This window comes from Anastrepha ludens, chromosome 5 (assembly GCF_028408465.1).
Source record: "Anastrepha ludens isolate Willacy chromosome 5, idAnaLude1.1, whole genome shotgun sequence".
In the NCBI taxonomy this organism is placed as follows: Eukaryota; Metazoa; Arthropoda; class Insecta; order Diptera; family Tephritidae; genus Anastrepha; species Anastrepha ludens.
This window is the reverse complement of record NC_071501.1, coordinates 10,824,808-10,838,703: the sequence shown is the minus strand read 5'-3', so window position 1 is coordinate 10,838,703 and position 13,896 is coordinate 10,824,808. Positions and strand designations below refer to the sequence as shown.

Sequence of the window (13,896 nt, the reverse complement as noted above, 5' to 3'; positions counted from 1 at the left end):
GAAATGACAAACTTGGGCCGTTCCGTTAACATAGAACCCATTGTTGAAGGACACAATGCTTTGAATCATAGAGTATACCATTTTGATACTGCTTTATTACCACAACAGCAATCATCAAACTTTTAGATCTGGCCCAGGACATTTGATGTGCGCCAAAATTTATCTCGAAACATGGAGGTAGAAAGCAGTTTGGGCGGAATTATTTTATTATAAGGTGGGGTTTAGCTTGAGATTCCACGATTATTACAAATATTCATTATCCTAGTAAATTAAAGAGAAAAGATATTTTTGTACAAAGATTTCGAGAAAAGGTATGGTAAATGCTTTGCATGTTAATAACAATCGCTGAATTTCGAAATGTAGATGTTTTGCATTAATTTTGTTGCATAATTCCATTTATTGCTACGCTTGGAAATTAAACTTACTAAGATTTTTTGATTTACCTTCGTACTCTTACGTTAGGTCTGTTCATGCAGAAAATAATTTATTACAATAGTTTTTGTGTTCATGCATCCAAAAAACTTGTAAAGTAGGGGAAAGTGAGAGAGCAAAACGAAATTTCATTTTGAGGTGAAGCTGCAAGTTTTTGCTGGATACATTTTTACTTGTAAGAATTTGCAAGTGAGAAAAACAGCTGATCGCAAAGTAAAAATAAACACGAATTAAAATTTGCGAATTGAGACAAAATTCTAAATTTAAATAAAAATGGCGATTCAAATGGAGCATATAAGTAAATATATTTTAGATTAAATTTATAAAGTTTAATTGAAGTGATATATTAAATAGGAATCAACCAATGATATAAAGGTACGAACTTCTGAACCACAGCCGCCAGTCACCTTTGCTGCAGTTTCCGAAATACAAATCGAAAGCATTGACGGTATTATTGTGTTTTATATTTGTATTTCTTGGTTATTAACTAATCTGGCAATAGAAAGTAAGGAGAATATGAAGAAAGCTGAGTTTGCACAACAATACAGTTGCGAATGAATGTTCTTTATCTGACAGCGATGACAAAACGGAACAAATTATTTTGGACGAAATAAAACGATGTGATGGCGAGCTCGTTATTTTGCATTTTTCGTTTTTAATTTAATACAAGGTAGCTCGTCTGAATTTTTTTTTTAATTTTTGTGATTTTTCCCGTCAATAATTTAATCAGCTGTCGTAAAACTTGCAAATTGTTGTTTTGCGTTCATGCCATTTTTTTGTGATAGTTTTGTCTTTGAGAGCGTTTTCTGGCAAATTAAGTTACTCCATAAATTTTATATGAACAGACCTAATGATTCTGCGTTGTAATCAGTGTGTGCAGACAAACATATCTACACCTATGTGCCCAATAATAGCAGCACGACATATTGAAAAGTTTGGCTGCTTCTGTTTTATTACAGGGTCCGGCAATCGAAGTGTAACCAATTAAAAAGGCCATAATTTAGCTTGGAAAATTACATTTATTCAATCCGCAGTAAAAAATGTGTGAAAATAATACAAAATTAGGAATCAATTTATTTTCGCTCGATTTGACCACCTTTTGCCTTGACTATGGCCTTGAGACGATCCAGAAACGAATCGCAAGCCGCCCGTGCATCCGTTGTCCGAGCGGTCTGAAGTTGGTTACACTTCGAGTGCCGGATCCTGTATTTATTTATTTTTTTTTTATACCTCAATATTTTTAAATTTTTTTCATATTAAATTTATTATACCTCAATAAAAACTCAAATTGCCACTTAAAGCTGCAAACATTAAATGAGCTAAGCTACAAAATTGCATATTCGAAATTTTTCTAAAAATTCCGAATAAAAACTTTTAAATGCTGATGCCAACTTTTTAAAGTCTCATATTTTGAGTTCTATGACTTTTTTTGTAATAAAAAAAAAATAAATAAAAAATAGGTAGCCAAAATTTTGCAATATGTAGCGCTGCTATTATTGTGAGCACAGGTGTATAAGCATATTCCAGGCGTTTCATTTGACAGAGATGTGTTATAAAAAATCATTTAATGACAACAAAAGGAACAAAAATACTTAATTTGCAATATTTACTTATCTTGTTAAAAAAAAAAATCAAATTTACTTAGAAGCATTTCAAATTGCAAATTATTTTTATGAACTGACTTACATCAATTCTTCAAAGTAACTTGCAGCAAACGCATAAATATATTTCACCGGCAGGATTTAGCGATCTACTTTAGAACTTAGAAATTTTTAAACTCAAATGTGTTGTTTGATTCCTAAAGTGCTTGAAATCCTAAAATATTGATTATGTTATACATATATTGAATACAGTTGAATTAAATATGATGCCTTCGATACAAGTCAACAAAATAAGTATTCCCTTACTCGTGTTTTTGTTTTATTTTGCACCGTCCCCTACGTGTATGTATTTATTTATATTTCAATTGGCTAATAGATAAATACCGTCGTTACACCTGAACTACAATGTTTTATTTTGGTTTTATTGTACTACCTTACGATTATTGCGTTATCGTTTTATATGTATGTACGAGTTCAATATTTTATGAATAATTATTTACTATTGCCAACGCTCGGTGCTTATCACTCAGAGCCAAATACAATTCGCTTGGAAACATTTGAACTGCTGCTGGTTAGCTTAGCACAACATTTGAAAATTGGCTATTTGTTCCCACCATCCTATTTGGTGAAGCAATACATGAAATCCTACATTAGAAACGCGTACTCGTTAATGCACGCTGTAATTTTTTTCTTAATTTTTTTCGTTCTTTAACTTCACACATAACATTCTCAGCATTACCATTTGTTTATAATTCGCTACAAACTGTTTGATTTTACGTTTTCTAGTTTATAAACGTGTGTATATATATTTGGTAATAATTATCATTTATCTGGTATAATTTTTTTACTTAGGTAATAGCAATTTTTGTTTTGTTTCTACACATCATTTTGCTTCGTTACAATTAAACTTAATTAAACGAAGAAAATATTTAATCATAATACATACATACATACACCAAACGAGAAAATTAATGGAAATGAAGAAAGTATGCGTGCTTAACATGAGCATTGATCTTTTGTATTTGGTGCTTCGTTTGTTAGCGAAGTTCGTCCCGGTTGTGAAGGTCGATGCTGTACGCCCGATTCGGAAGCATTCAAATCGAGTCGACCTTCTTGTATGTTTTGATATATTTTACGTGCGGTTTCGAGAAATGCTTCTTCAACATTTTGACCACTAAAACATAAAGGAGACAGCTTTAGTTGAAAACTGCGAAATTGAATTACTATTTGTAACATTACCTCATAGCGCTTGCTTCCAAAAACATTAAACCATTTTCATCAGCAAACTCTTTGGCCTCTTCGTATGTTACCTCGCGTGTACTTTCAAGGTCTGATTTGTTGCCAATTAAAAAGATCACAGTATTGGGATTTGTGAGATTACGTGTGTCAGTTAACCAACTACTGAGATGATTATAAGTAGATCTGCAAATGGAAATGGTAAATTACATAGGAAAGTTAATTTTAACATAAATATTTTTAATATTAGTTTGGGGAAAAAGAAATCCATTATTTTCTCGGTAGACGGCTATAGTGAGCGATATCTCAAACAATTTAAAGTTTATGCTGGTTGTCAAGTTGACATTTCACACTAAAAAAATTCGTTTGCCTTTTTTTTTTGTCCCCTACAGTTGTGAGTTACTGGGTGTTAACAATGGAAGTCAACAAAGAGAATATTCGGCACATTTTACAGTTTTTCTTTGGAGCGTTTTGGAACCATCTGTGTACAATTTGTGTGAGTCATCATTTATCAATGTTGGATTATTGTTCCACTCTTATCTAGACGGGAAGATAACCTTGTATCTCTTTATAAAATTGAGTACGGGTTCCAGTGGTTGTTGTTGTTATAGCAGTAACTTTGCCCTGTCAGGGTAGTGTAATCACCGGTCGTCTTCGTCTAGCTCTTCTAACGGTAGGCCCGGGAAACTAGCTGTTTCGACGGATTTGGTCCAGAGGGAGAGGGTTGTTAGATAAGTGGGGTTGATGGAGCAAGTGAAAAGGTGGTTAGTGTCGTGCGGGGTGCATTCACATGCTGGACATATGTTTAGTATGTCGGGATCGATTCTGGATAAGTAGGAGTTTAACCTGCTACAGTATTCAGAACGTAATGGTGCCAAGGTTACGCGGGACTCTCGGGGAAGTTGGAGCTCTTCGTCTGCGATTGGTGGTGGTTGGACTCCGATAACGGCATTCGGTGGTCGGGAGCTTAAGAATGTGGTGAGAGTCTTCCGATGAATGTCGTTTATAGCCTGTCTGTACACTGTCCGGGTTCAATGTGGTCATTCGCCTGGGTTATGCATGCTGCATGTTGAATCCTGTTCAAGATATTGAGGTGTCCAGTAAGATCTCCTGGTTTGAGTTTTTCTTCCATATGAAAAGAGAGTGAGTGCATAGTAGCTTCCTTTTGCATTGCTAAATGTAGCGGTGGTAAATTTAAAAGCGCTTCCATGCCGAGAATTGGGTAGTTCTCATGATCCCTGTTATGCTTAGGCACGCCAGCCTTTGTAGTTTACACAGTTTTGATATAGCAGTAGTTTGATTTGTTTGAACCCACATCCAAAACCCCATATAGTACAATAGGTTGTTGTTGTTGTCGTAGCATAAACAGGAGTGACAGTCCTTGGCCGAATATATATCCGGGTCGTTTCGGTAACGTAGAACCGCCTTGTTGTGGAAACGAGTACAATAGGTGTTACCATTTGGTTGTAGATCCAGAAGGTCATTTTAGGGTTCAGACCCCAGGATTTACCCAAGAGTTGTTTTGTTGTCCAAAGGTTTTTCGTTGCCTTTTTTATTACTGAGTTAAGGTGGGCCTCCCAAGCGAGTTTGTTATCCAAGATAATACCTAGATATTTAACCTCTTCCTTTAGAGGTACCTCTATTCCATTTATTTCCAATGTGGGTATATTTAGAAGCCTTTTCCTGGTAAATGGGATAATAGTCGTTTTGGAAGGGTTGATTGATAATCCCTCTTTTCTATACCACTCCCAGGTTATATTTAAGGCATCCTGCATTAAGTCCTTTTGTGGTTGCCTTTAATTATTACAGAAATGTCATCTGTATACCCTATTGCTTTATACCCTTTATTGTTAAGGGTTTGTACCAAATCGTCAGCCAGGATAGACCAAAGCAATGGCGATAGTAAATATTAAAAGGATAAAGGATTTCTTTTCCCCCCAACTAATATTAATTTAATCATGCAGTAAGCTGCCACTCCAGCAGCACTCCTTACAAGGTTGTGAAAATAGCTGCATGTTTGTACAACATCACCAAAAATATTTAGAAATTATTCCGAAAATGTTTACCTTCTAGTAATATCGTATACCATTAACGCACCAGCAGCACCACGATAGTACGAACGTGTTACGGCACGAAAACGCTCTTGACCCGCAGTGTCCCAGATTTGCAATTTGATTTTCTTATCATCTACCTCAATGATGCGCGTACCGAACTCCACACCAATCGTGTGTGGGCAATTCGCCATAACTGTAAGTAATAGATAAAGTAGTTGCATGTTTACATGTACATATGTATGAACGCATATCTAAATATCCACATATAAATACACTCACATTTCTTCTCTGTGAACTGATGAAGCAGACATGACTTGCCTACTCCCATATCACCGATGATTATATACTTAAAAATATAGTTATAGTTGTAAGGTGCTGACGACATCTTCGGATCTGAGAAAAACAGAATATTTTTAATATTCAATCGTTTGCAGGTATGAATATTTAATAAAATCAGAAGTTGGTATGTGAGCATGAATCTTCATACATGTCTCTAAAAAGCAATCGATTTCCGTTGCAAATTTCTCTAATAACGACAACATTTTTGTATAAAAATAAATAGCAATTATTTGTATTATTTTAAAAGTTTATTATTTTGCGTTGCCTTCGTCAGCGTTTTTTGTACTGCACTTCCGTCGAAGACGAATTTGAAGTTTGAACTTCAGCGACACCATTTATCCGCCCAGTTGGGTTGGCTTACCTTCCAAGCAAATCAGTTACATGTAGGAAAGCAATAACAAAAATTAGCATTCAAACTATAAATGTAAAGAAGTTTCGGCCGTTTGGCGTGTTGTTAACGGCGGCGTTAACGCAATGCCGGTTACTAAGCCACTGGCGGTTTGTTATCGGTTGTTTTTTTGGAGGTGGTTGGAAATTAGAGGGGACATGCTGGAATATGTAGAAATTAATTAAGCAGTCCATGGTAGAATAGAAAAGTATGGGAAAAGAGGCATACGTAGTGATAAGTTTATGTGTATGGCTTTGGTTAAATATTGTAAAGAAAAAATGAAATGTAGGCGTAAAAGACAACGGAAAAAGAGACAATATCAGAACATGGGAAAGCAAGCACAAAAAACAAATTGTGTTAAAAAGTAGTTAAGTGGCTAACAAGAAGTATGGTTAAACGGTTGATGATCTGTGTGTCCAATACAAAAATCGCTCATTTGTTGCAAGAGTGTTGTAATGAAAAAAAAAAATTAGTTTAGATATGTTTGCAGAAATTACCGCCAGCTTTTCTTTCATATTGTGTAAATATTTCTGGTATCTTTTGACAATATTTAATTAAATGAAAATGTGTTTTAATTTTACTTAGAGAGGCATAGTTAATTGACAACTTTAAAGTCGTTTTTTTCGATTTTTTTTATTTTGTTATAAGCTCTTCCAGCAAACTTGCTATTTTTGTATGTAAAAATACAGTTTGCAATTCCAACGAAAATCGAAGGTCGCAAAGGAATTGAAAGAATTACCTTAGGTCTGTCAAGTTTTGGTGTTCTTGCAACCAAAAAACTTGCAAAGTAGGGGAAAGTGGAAAGTGAGAGAACCAAATTACATTTCATTTTGAGGGGAAGTTGTAAGTTCAAATTCTTGCAAGTGAGAAAAGCAGCTGATCGTCAAGTATAAATAAACACGAATTAAAATTTGCGAATTGAGTCAGTATTCTAAATTTAAATAAAATTGAAATGGAGCATGTAAGTAAATATATTTTAGATAAAAAAAATTAGAATTTTTATAATTTTTTCTGCCAACAATTTAATCAGCTGCTCGTTAAACTTGCAAATTGTTACTGGTTTTGCGTTGATGTACTTTTTTTAATATTTTTCGCTTTTAGAGCGAGTTCTCGGAAATTAAGTTACTGGGTAATTTTTACATGAACAGACCTTTTGTTAGAGAACATTAAATTCATAGACTTAAAAATAAATGACTCATAGATGCCACAAGACACTGATAAAAGTTTCAAGATATAATAATCTGAGTTAGCAAATATGAATTAACATAATCTTTGTATAAACATATGAATGTATATAAGCGAACAACCAACAACTGAATAAGCAGCTGAACATGAAGAAATTAAAAATTTTAAAAGTTATTTCTATAGTTCAAGGCCGCCGTCGAGCGCTAAAAATTAACTAAAATAGTAAATGCAAATTGATTGAATAAAAGAAGGAAGACTTTATAATTGGACTATAACTACAATCCACATATGTATGTACATATGAGTGTACATACAGCTATGGTCAGACATTTAGCGCACTTTATATTATACTGATAAATAATGCAGTTACTTCTAAAAGAGTGCAAATTTTCCTAATTTTGTTTTTTAAGCATGATAAGAGTTATTTATGGGTCTCTTCAAATGCCCAAAAAATAACCGTTATAATTCTTTCGTATTTGTTATTGCTTATTTTTTCTTGGGTTCTGTCTCAATTACGTTGGGCAACTATTTAGCGCAATTACACGTGTTTTTATCTTACATGCGATCGGTTCGGCAAATAACCATTTTTTGTGGTGAATATTTAATTAATAATGTCTATTATTTAAATGTTTGCTAAAATGGCTAGAGGAAAGTGTTGTTCAGTTGAACAAAGAAAAATAATATGAAACCTTTACCAAATGGGGGCCAATCAAGTGAAGTGAAAAATTCGTAAAGCTCCGCCACGTAAAAGTTCCCCCCGTGAGGATCAAATAATTGTAAGGAAAAGTCGATCGGATCCTTTTATGTCTTCACGAACGATAGCGGCTGAAGTAAGGGCAGAATTAGGCTTAGTTGTGTCCAGTAAGCTCGTGCGAAGGCGTCTGAATGAAAATAAAATATTTGGTCGCATAAGCAGAAAAAAACCGCTCCTATCGAAAAAGAATATTAAAGCGCGTTTATCATTCGCGCGTAGGCACCTCTTCGAAAAGACAGAGTTTTGGAAACGAGTACTTTTTACGGATGAAACTAAAATAAACCGCATCGGTCCTGATGGAAAAACGTATGTACATCGGGAAAAAAATCAGGAAACCAATCCACGGTACACAAAAAAGACGGTGAAGCATCTCGGTGGGAATTTAAAAGTTTGGGGGTCTTTTTCGTGGCGCGGGGTTGGGCCGCTGGTCAAGATAGAAGGAAATATGGATAAGAATATGTATCTGAATATACTTAGAAATAATATGGAGCCATATTCTTTCGAGTTTATGCCAGTAAATTGGATATTTATGCACGACAACGATCCCAAACATACGGCGGGAGTGGTCAAAACTGGCTTTCGCAGAAAAATATTACCCAGCTCTATTGGCCAGCACAAAGTCCGGATTTAAATCCAATCGAAAACTTGTGGAATGATGTGAAGACGATGGTTGGACAAAAAAAATTTAAAAATATCGATGAACTTTGGGAAGGTGCACAGGAAGCATGGAACTCTATTCCTTTGGACAGGTGCCAAAAGGTAATAGAGAGTTTACCACGCAGGTGTGAAGCAGTTATACAGAATAACGGCTATTCTACCAAATATTGATATGGTAAATAATAATAGTCAACAATCTTTTCTCAATTCTTACAAATATTTCATATTTTTTACAGAAATCAAAACTGCGCTAAGTCTTTGTCCAAATCCCACTATGACCAAATAAGAATTACTTCTATTTTATCATATTTTTACTAGGGAAAACTGTCTACTTTAAGTTATTTTGTCTTTTAATAAAGTGTTAAATATATTTAGTTAAAAAATTAATTTGGTTTCATATCATTTAATCGAACATTATATTGAACTCTTTTTAAGTGCGCTAAACGTTTGACCATAGCTGTATGTAATTCATTCAGCAATATTGATACGATCAATAGAAACACAGCTGATATCACATCGGCATACACAACTGTGCAGAAAGTTAAGACTTAACAAAAGAGATTTGAAATGAGATAGTGCAAAATGCAAATCGCTTGTTTTTTGAAGAACGTTTTATTCGGAAACAAAAATAATTTAAATACATATGTATGTACATATATATTATATATACATACATATATGTATATGTATGTGTCGAGAAAACCGATTTGAATTTACTTTTGTTGACAGCTGTCATTTCTTAAAATTTTTATTTATTTTTGAAGTGGCCATATTTAAAAATAAATTGTTTATGAATAAAACATCATAAAAAAAATAATTTCTTTATATTGCATATGTGTGTATAATAGAAAATTAATTAAATTGAAAATAGTTAGTAACGCTAGTCAGTTAGTCGGCTAATATTTATGTATCATTTAACCACGAGAAATGCATAAATTTTTCCCCAACTTCATGCGCTCTTCCTCCTAAAGCCATTATCACAACAATGCAATGCTGCTGTAAGTAAGCCACACAGCATCGGTTCAAAATCAATATGCACAAATAAAACGAATATACACTACGTCCGGCGCATAATGGGACGATTAGACGGTTGGAAGCAAGATGGAAGGAAGGCTGTGTTACTGCTGCTGAGTTGATGTGTGTTGTAAAATTGAGAAAACCGATTAAAATTATTGCGCACCAGTGTAAAACTTCAGTTAATAATATTGAACAGTTGTCGAATTAGTAATTTGGTAATTCTTGGGCTTGAATTTAAAACACTTTGGGAACAATCTGTAAGTGAAAATGTTCAAACACTTCAATGCCATCTCGCAACCGTAGCACAATTATAAACACTACAATTCCCCTAGCGCTGTAAGCTCTAACGCACAAGATCCGCCAAGTTGCGAATTCATAGAAAAAACGAATACAGTTCTCAAAACTAACTCTAGATACAATAATTTTGGAGAACAAATCATTTTACCTTTTATGAATAACAGAGGAGCGAAATCACTGTAGTATATATTTATTTTCAATATTGCAGAAAACATTACGGACATTTGACTCATAGAAGTAAATATATGTATGTATATAAATACATGCGTGCATTTCACACTACTCACCCTTGCTTGTTTTCACCACCTATTCTGTGTGTACAATTTCTGTCGCGTGAACGCTGCAGTGGGTAATTAATTTTTCCTGTAGACAATCTCCTTCAGCGTTGTTGTTGTTTTAATGATTATTTCTTTTTTCGGGGCTCTTGTACTCTAGGCGATGCCTTGGCCTTTTTGATTTTACGCCACTATGACTGATAACAGAATATTTCGTTTAATAACAAAAGTGTATATTTTTTTATCGTTCAACGGCAATATATTGATGACGAATAATTTAATTTGTACTTCTTTGTAGCTGTAACTTTTTGCTAATTGCGTTTCTCTTTTGTTAGCCTTTACTTCGTTCTTTCGATTTTTCTTCTTAAAGCACTATATACCAAATGTTTTTCAAGGACTACACTCTTTATAGGATGAAATTCTTTACTTTTATTTTTTTTAATATTTGTTTCACATTTTTTTCACACTTTTTTAAATTGATAAAATTACAAATATTTTGCCCAATTTTCCACAATCATCTGCTTCGTTTTGCATTACTCCCTTTTCATTTGTTTTGCATGCATAGCAACTTGTCCAGAGATGCCAAAATCGTTAGGCATAGGTATATGAAAATAAAAAAGGCAGATGAGGTGTGATACAGTACGGATTTATGGTGATTTTTATGATCAGTCAAAAAATATGTCACCCTTTTGCTCTGGTAAAATCCTATTATTTGTAAGTTTTTTTGGGTACGCGGGAGCCAAATAATAGTAATTCTTGTTATTTATTACAAATATGATTACCAGCTTAGCGAAGGTATCTTATATCGATTGGCGCTTGCCTTATACTATTTTGAATAAATTTGTTGCATATTGTGAATGATGCAGCTTTTTTTGACACTTGCTCAATCGCACGTGTATTTCCCAAATTGATTCTCTCTCTGTGTTTACATTTTTGCGTGGAACTGCTTATATTTTAACTAAACTTATAATTATTATTTTAACAATAATAAACTAAATTTTGCAAAAATTGTGTAGCATGCAGTCAAGATGTTCGTCAACGAAGTGAATGATGTGAAAATATACAACTTAAGCGCTGGGAAATCGGTGCCAGAAGTGAGTACCAAAACGGGTTGAATATGAAGAAATATATGTTTTATAATTTTTAAATTCGTACATTTCAGTGGTTAACAGACCGCCGAAAGCGTTCCCAGTTAATGAAGAAAGTCGATTCACGCCGACAAATCGAGTTGATACAGGATTTCGATATGCCCGGCGTCTGTACGTCAATACGTTTGAGTCCCGATCATCAGTACATTTTGGCAACAGGCACCTATAAACCGCGCGTCAAATGCTTCGAAGTGTGCAATTTATCCATTAAGTTCGAGCGTTGCTTTGATTCGGAAGTGACAACCTTTGAAGCTATTAGTGAGGATTACAGCAAATTGGCAAGTTGATATATATAACTGAGACAAAAATAGCACTGTTTCTTTTGAATTTATTTTAAATAATTCCTCTCTACTAAACAGGTGTTTTTGCAATGTGATCGATTTGTAGAAATTCATTCTGCCTCTGGTCGTCATTACCGTTTGCGTATACCGCGCTTTGGACGTGATATGAAGTACCATAAACCATCTTGTGATCTCTTTATTGTGGGCACAACGCGGGTATGTCTTTAGGTGACTTCTTTTGTTGCCTATTATATAAAAAGTTAGTAATTTTTTAGGAAGTTTATCGCCTAAACTTAGAGCGTGGCCAATTTTTACAACCTTATGAAACTGAAGCGAGTTGCATAAACGCTTGTGATATTAATCCCGAGCATCAATTGCTTATGGTTGGTAGCAAAGAGGGTATGGTGGAAGCCTGGGATCCACGCAGTAAAACGCGCGTTGGTACATTAGATGTAGCAATTAAATTGCCAGGCACCAAAACGTTTCCCTCTGTATCTGCTTTAAAATATAAGAATGGATTGCAGATGGGCGTAGGCACCGCCTCTGGACACGTGCTACTCTATGACATACGTTCGCGAGAGCCACTGCTAATAAAGGATCATTTAAATAAGGTGCCGGTAAAACGTATCGCTTTTAATCCCAACCATCAAACCGTGTACTCAATGGACGATGCAATGCTTAAGTTGTGGGACGAAAATACCGTAAGTTTAAGGTAGCTTCAAATTAAACTAGAGGTTATTTACATCGATGAATGCAATTTATAGGGCAAACAAGTCGCCTACATTGAATCCACTACATCCTTTAATGATTTCTGCACCATTCCTGATACGGGCATGTTTTTCCTCGCACAAGAAGATGTGAAAATGCTGACGTACTATGTGCCCTCAATGGGTCCAGCACCGCGCTGGTGTTCATTCTTAGATAACCTCACTGAAGAAATAGAATCGGAAGTGGTTGAGAATATGTACGACGACTACCAGTTTGTAACACAGAAGGAATTGGAAGAATTGGGCTTGGATCATTTGATTGGCAGTAATCTATTGAAAGGCTACATGCACGGGTAAATTAAAAATATACACTTATTTATACTTATCTTGAATCCCTATTCTTCTCTCAACCCTTTTCAGTTATTTCGTTGATGCTCGTTTATATAACAAAGCCAAAACTGTCGCCGATCCATTCGCTTTTGAACGCTTCCGTAAAGAAAAGATACGCAAAGAAATTGAAAGCGAGCGCAAATCACGTCTACAAATCAAATCTAATCTTCCAAAAGTCAATCAAGATTTGGCGCTTAAAATTATGGACGAACAGTCGAACACCACCAAAGCGGCCAAAGCACCGAATCTGCTTGAAGATACACGTTTTAAGGCGATGTTCGAAAATCCTGAGTTTGCTATTAACAAGAGTGCTGAAGAATATAAACTGCTGGCGCCTGTGCTAAATCGTCTAGAAAAATCTAAGCTAAAAGAGATTAAAAAACGTGTCGAAGTTGCACACGTAGCTGAGCTGCATGCGGACGAAGCGAAGCCGCACGAGGAAAGTGACAACGATGAGGATCTTTTCGGTTTCGAAAAAAGTGACGGCGATAATGATGATCATTCAACTGCCGAGGAATCCTCCGATGATGAGGGAATGCGTGACTTCACGAAAGAAATGAAAAAGGCATACAAGGATGTGAAGCGCCAACGTGAAGAGGAAGAAATTGCGGAAAATGAGCGCGAAGGTGAGGAAGAGGCCAACAGCGATAATGAGCAGCAAGCTAACTCGATAACCACACTAACAAATAATCAGCGTAGAAGTAGCGTCAAGATGACGGCACTGGAAGACAACAACCTCAAACTAAGTGAAATGCGTAGCAAGATAATGAAAATCAGTCTAAAAGACCGGGTGAGATTCAATGAAGCCACCAGCGCTAATGTGACAACGATTGGGCGTTCATTGGGTAACCGGCAGATGACATTCGATATGAAAAAGAAGCCGACAAAGGACGAGAAGAAGCGGGAGTTTTTAATGAAAAGGCATCGGGAGGAGCGCAAAAAAGTCATACGGCCAATAACCGCGTTGAAGTTGAAAAAGGTTAACTTTAAGTGAAATTTGTAAAAATGTTTTCACTTTGCTTACATCTAAATCATGTAATTTATTTTAAATTGTGTATCTGTAAATAAAATTTTTATAATTTACTATATTATATTAAAAATAAATATAATAAAAGCGTAAATGCTTTGTTAGATA

At 35.0% G+C, this 13,896-nt stretch overlaps 2 protein-coding genes across 3 annotated transcripts; one reads left to right on the top strand and one right to left on the bottom strand.

Moving 5' to 3' along the window:
- Positions 1-2,799: 2,799 nt before the first annotated feature.
- On the bottom strand, positions 2,800-10,808 carry LOC128865015 (ras-related protein Rab-14). 2 transcript variants are annotated; one of them, XM_054104871.1, is made up of 5 exons: positions 10,248-10,808; positions 5,603-5,716; positions 5,336-5,516; positions 3,273-3,455; positions 2,800-3,207 (listed from the first exon to the last, which is right to left on the bottom strand). In XM_054104871.1, exons 2-5 carry the CDS (start codon positions 5,706-5,708, stop codon positions 3,030-3,032), a joined length of 648 nt encoding a protein of 215 aa, XP_053960846.1. In that variant the 5' UTR covers positions 5,709-5,716; positions 10,248-10,808; the 3' UTR covers positions 2,800-3,029. The 2 variants fall into 2 exon arrangements, with proteins under 2 accessions (XP_053960846.1, XP_053960847.1); XM_054104872.1 differs by lacking the exon at positions 10,248-10,808 and adding an exon at positions 6,024-6,146.
- Positions 6,993-13,851, top strand: LOC128865012 (nucleolar protein 10). Its single transcript, XM_054104869.1, has 7 exons — positions 6,993-7,011; positions 11,252-11,329; positions 11,398-11,661; positions 11,743-11,880; positions 11,940-12,365; positions 12,429-12,724; positions 12,792-13,851. The coding sequence occupies exons 1-7, from the start codon at positions 7,003-7,005 to the stop codon at positions 13,753-13,755; spliced, it is 2,175 nt and encodes a 724-aa protein (XP_053960844.1). The 5' UTR covers positions 6,993-7,002; the 3' UTR covers positions 13,756-13,851.
- Positions 13,852-13,896: the final 45 nt, after the last annotated feature.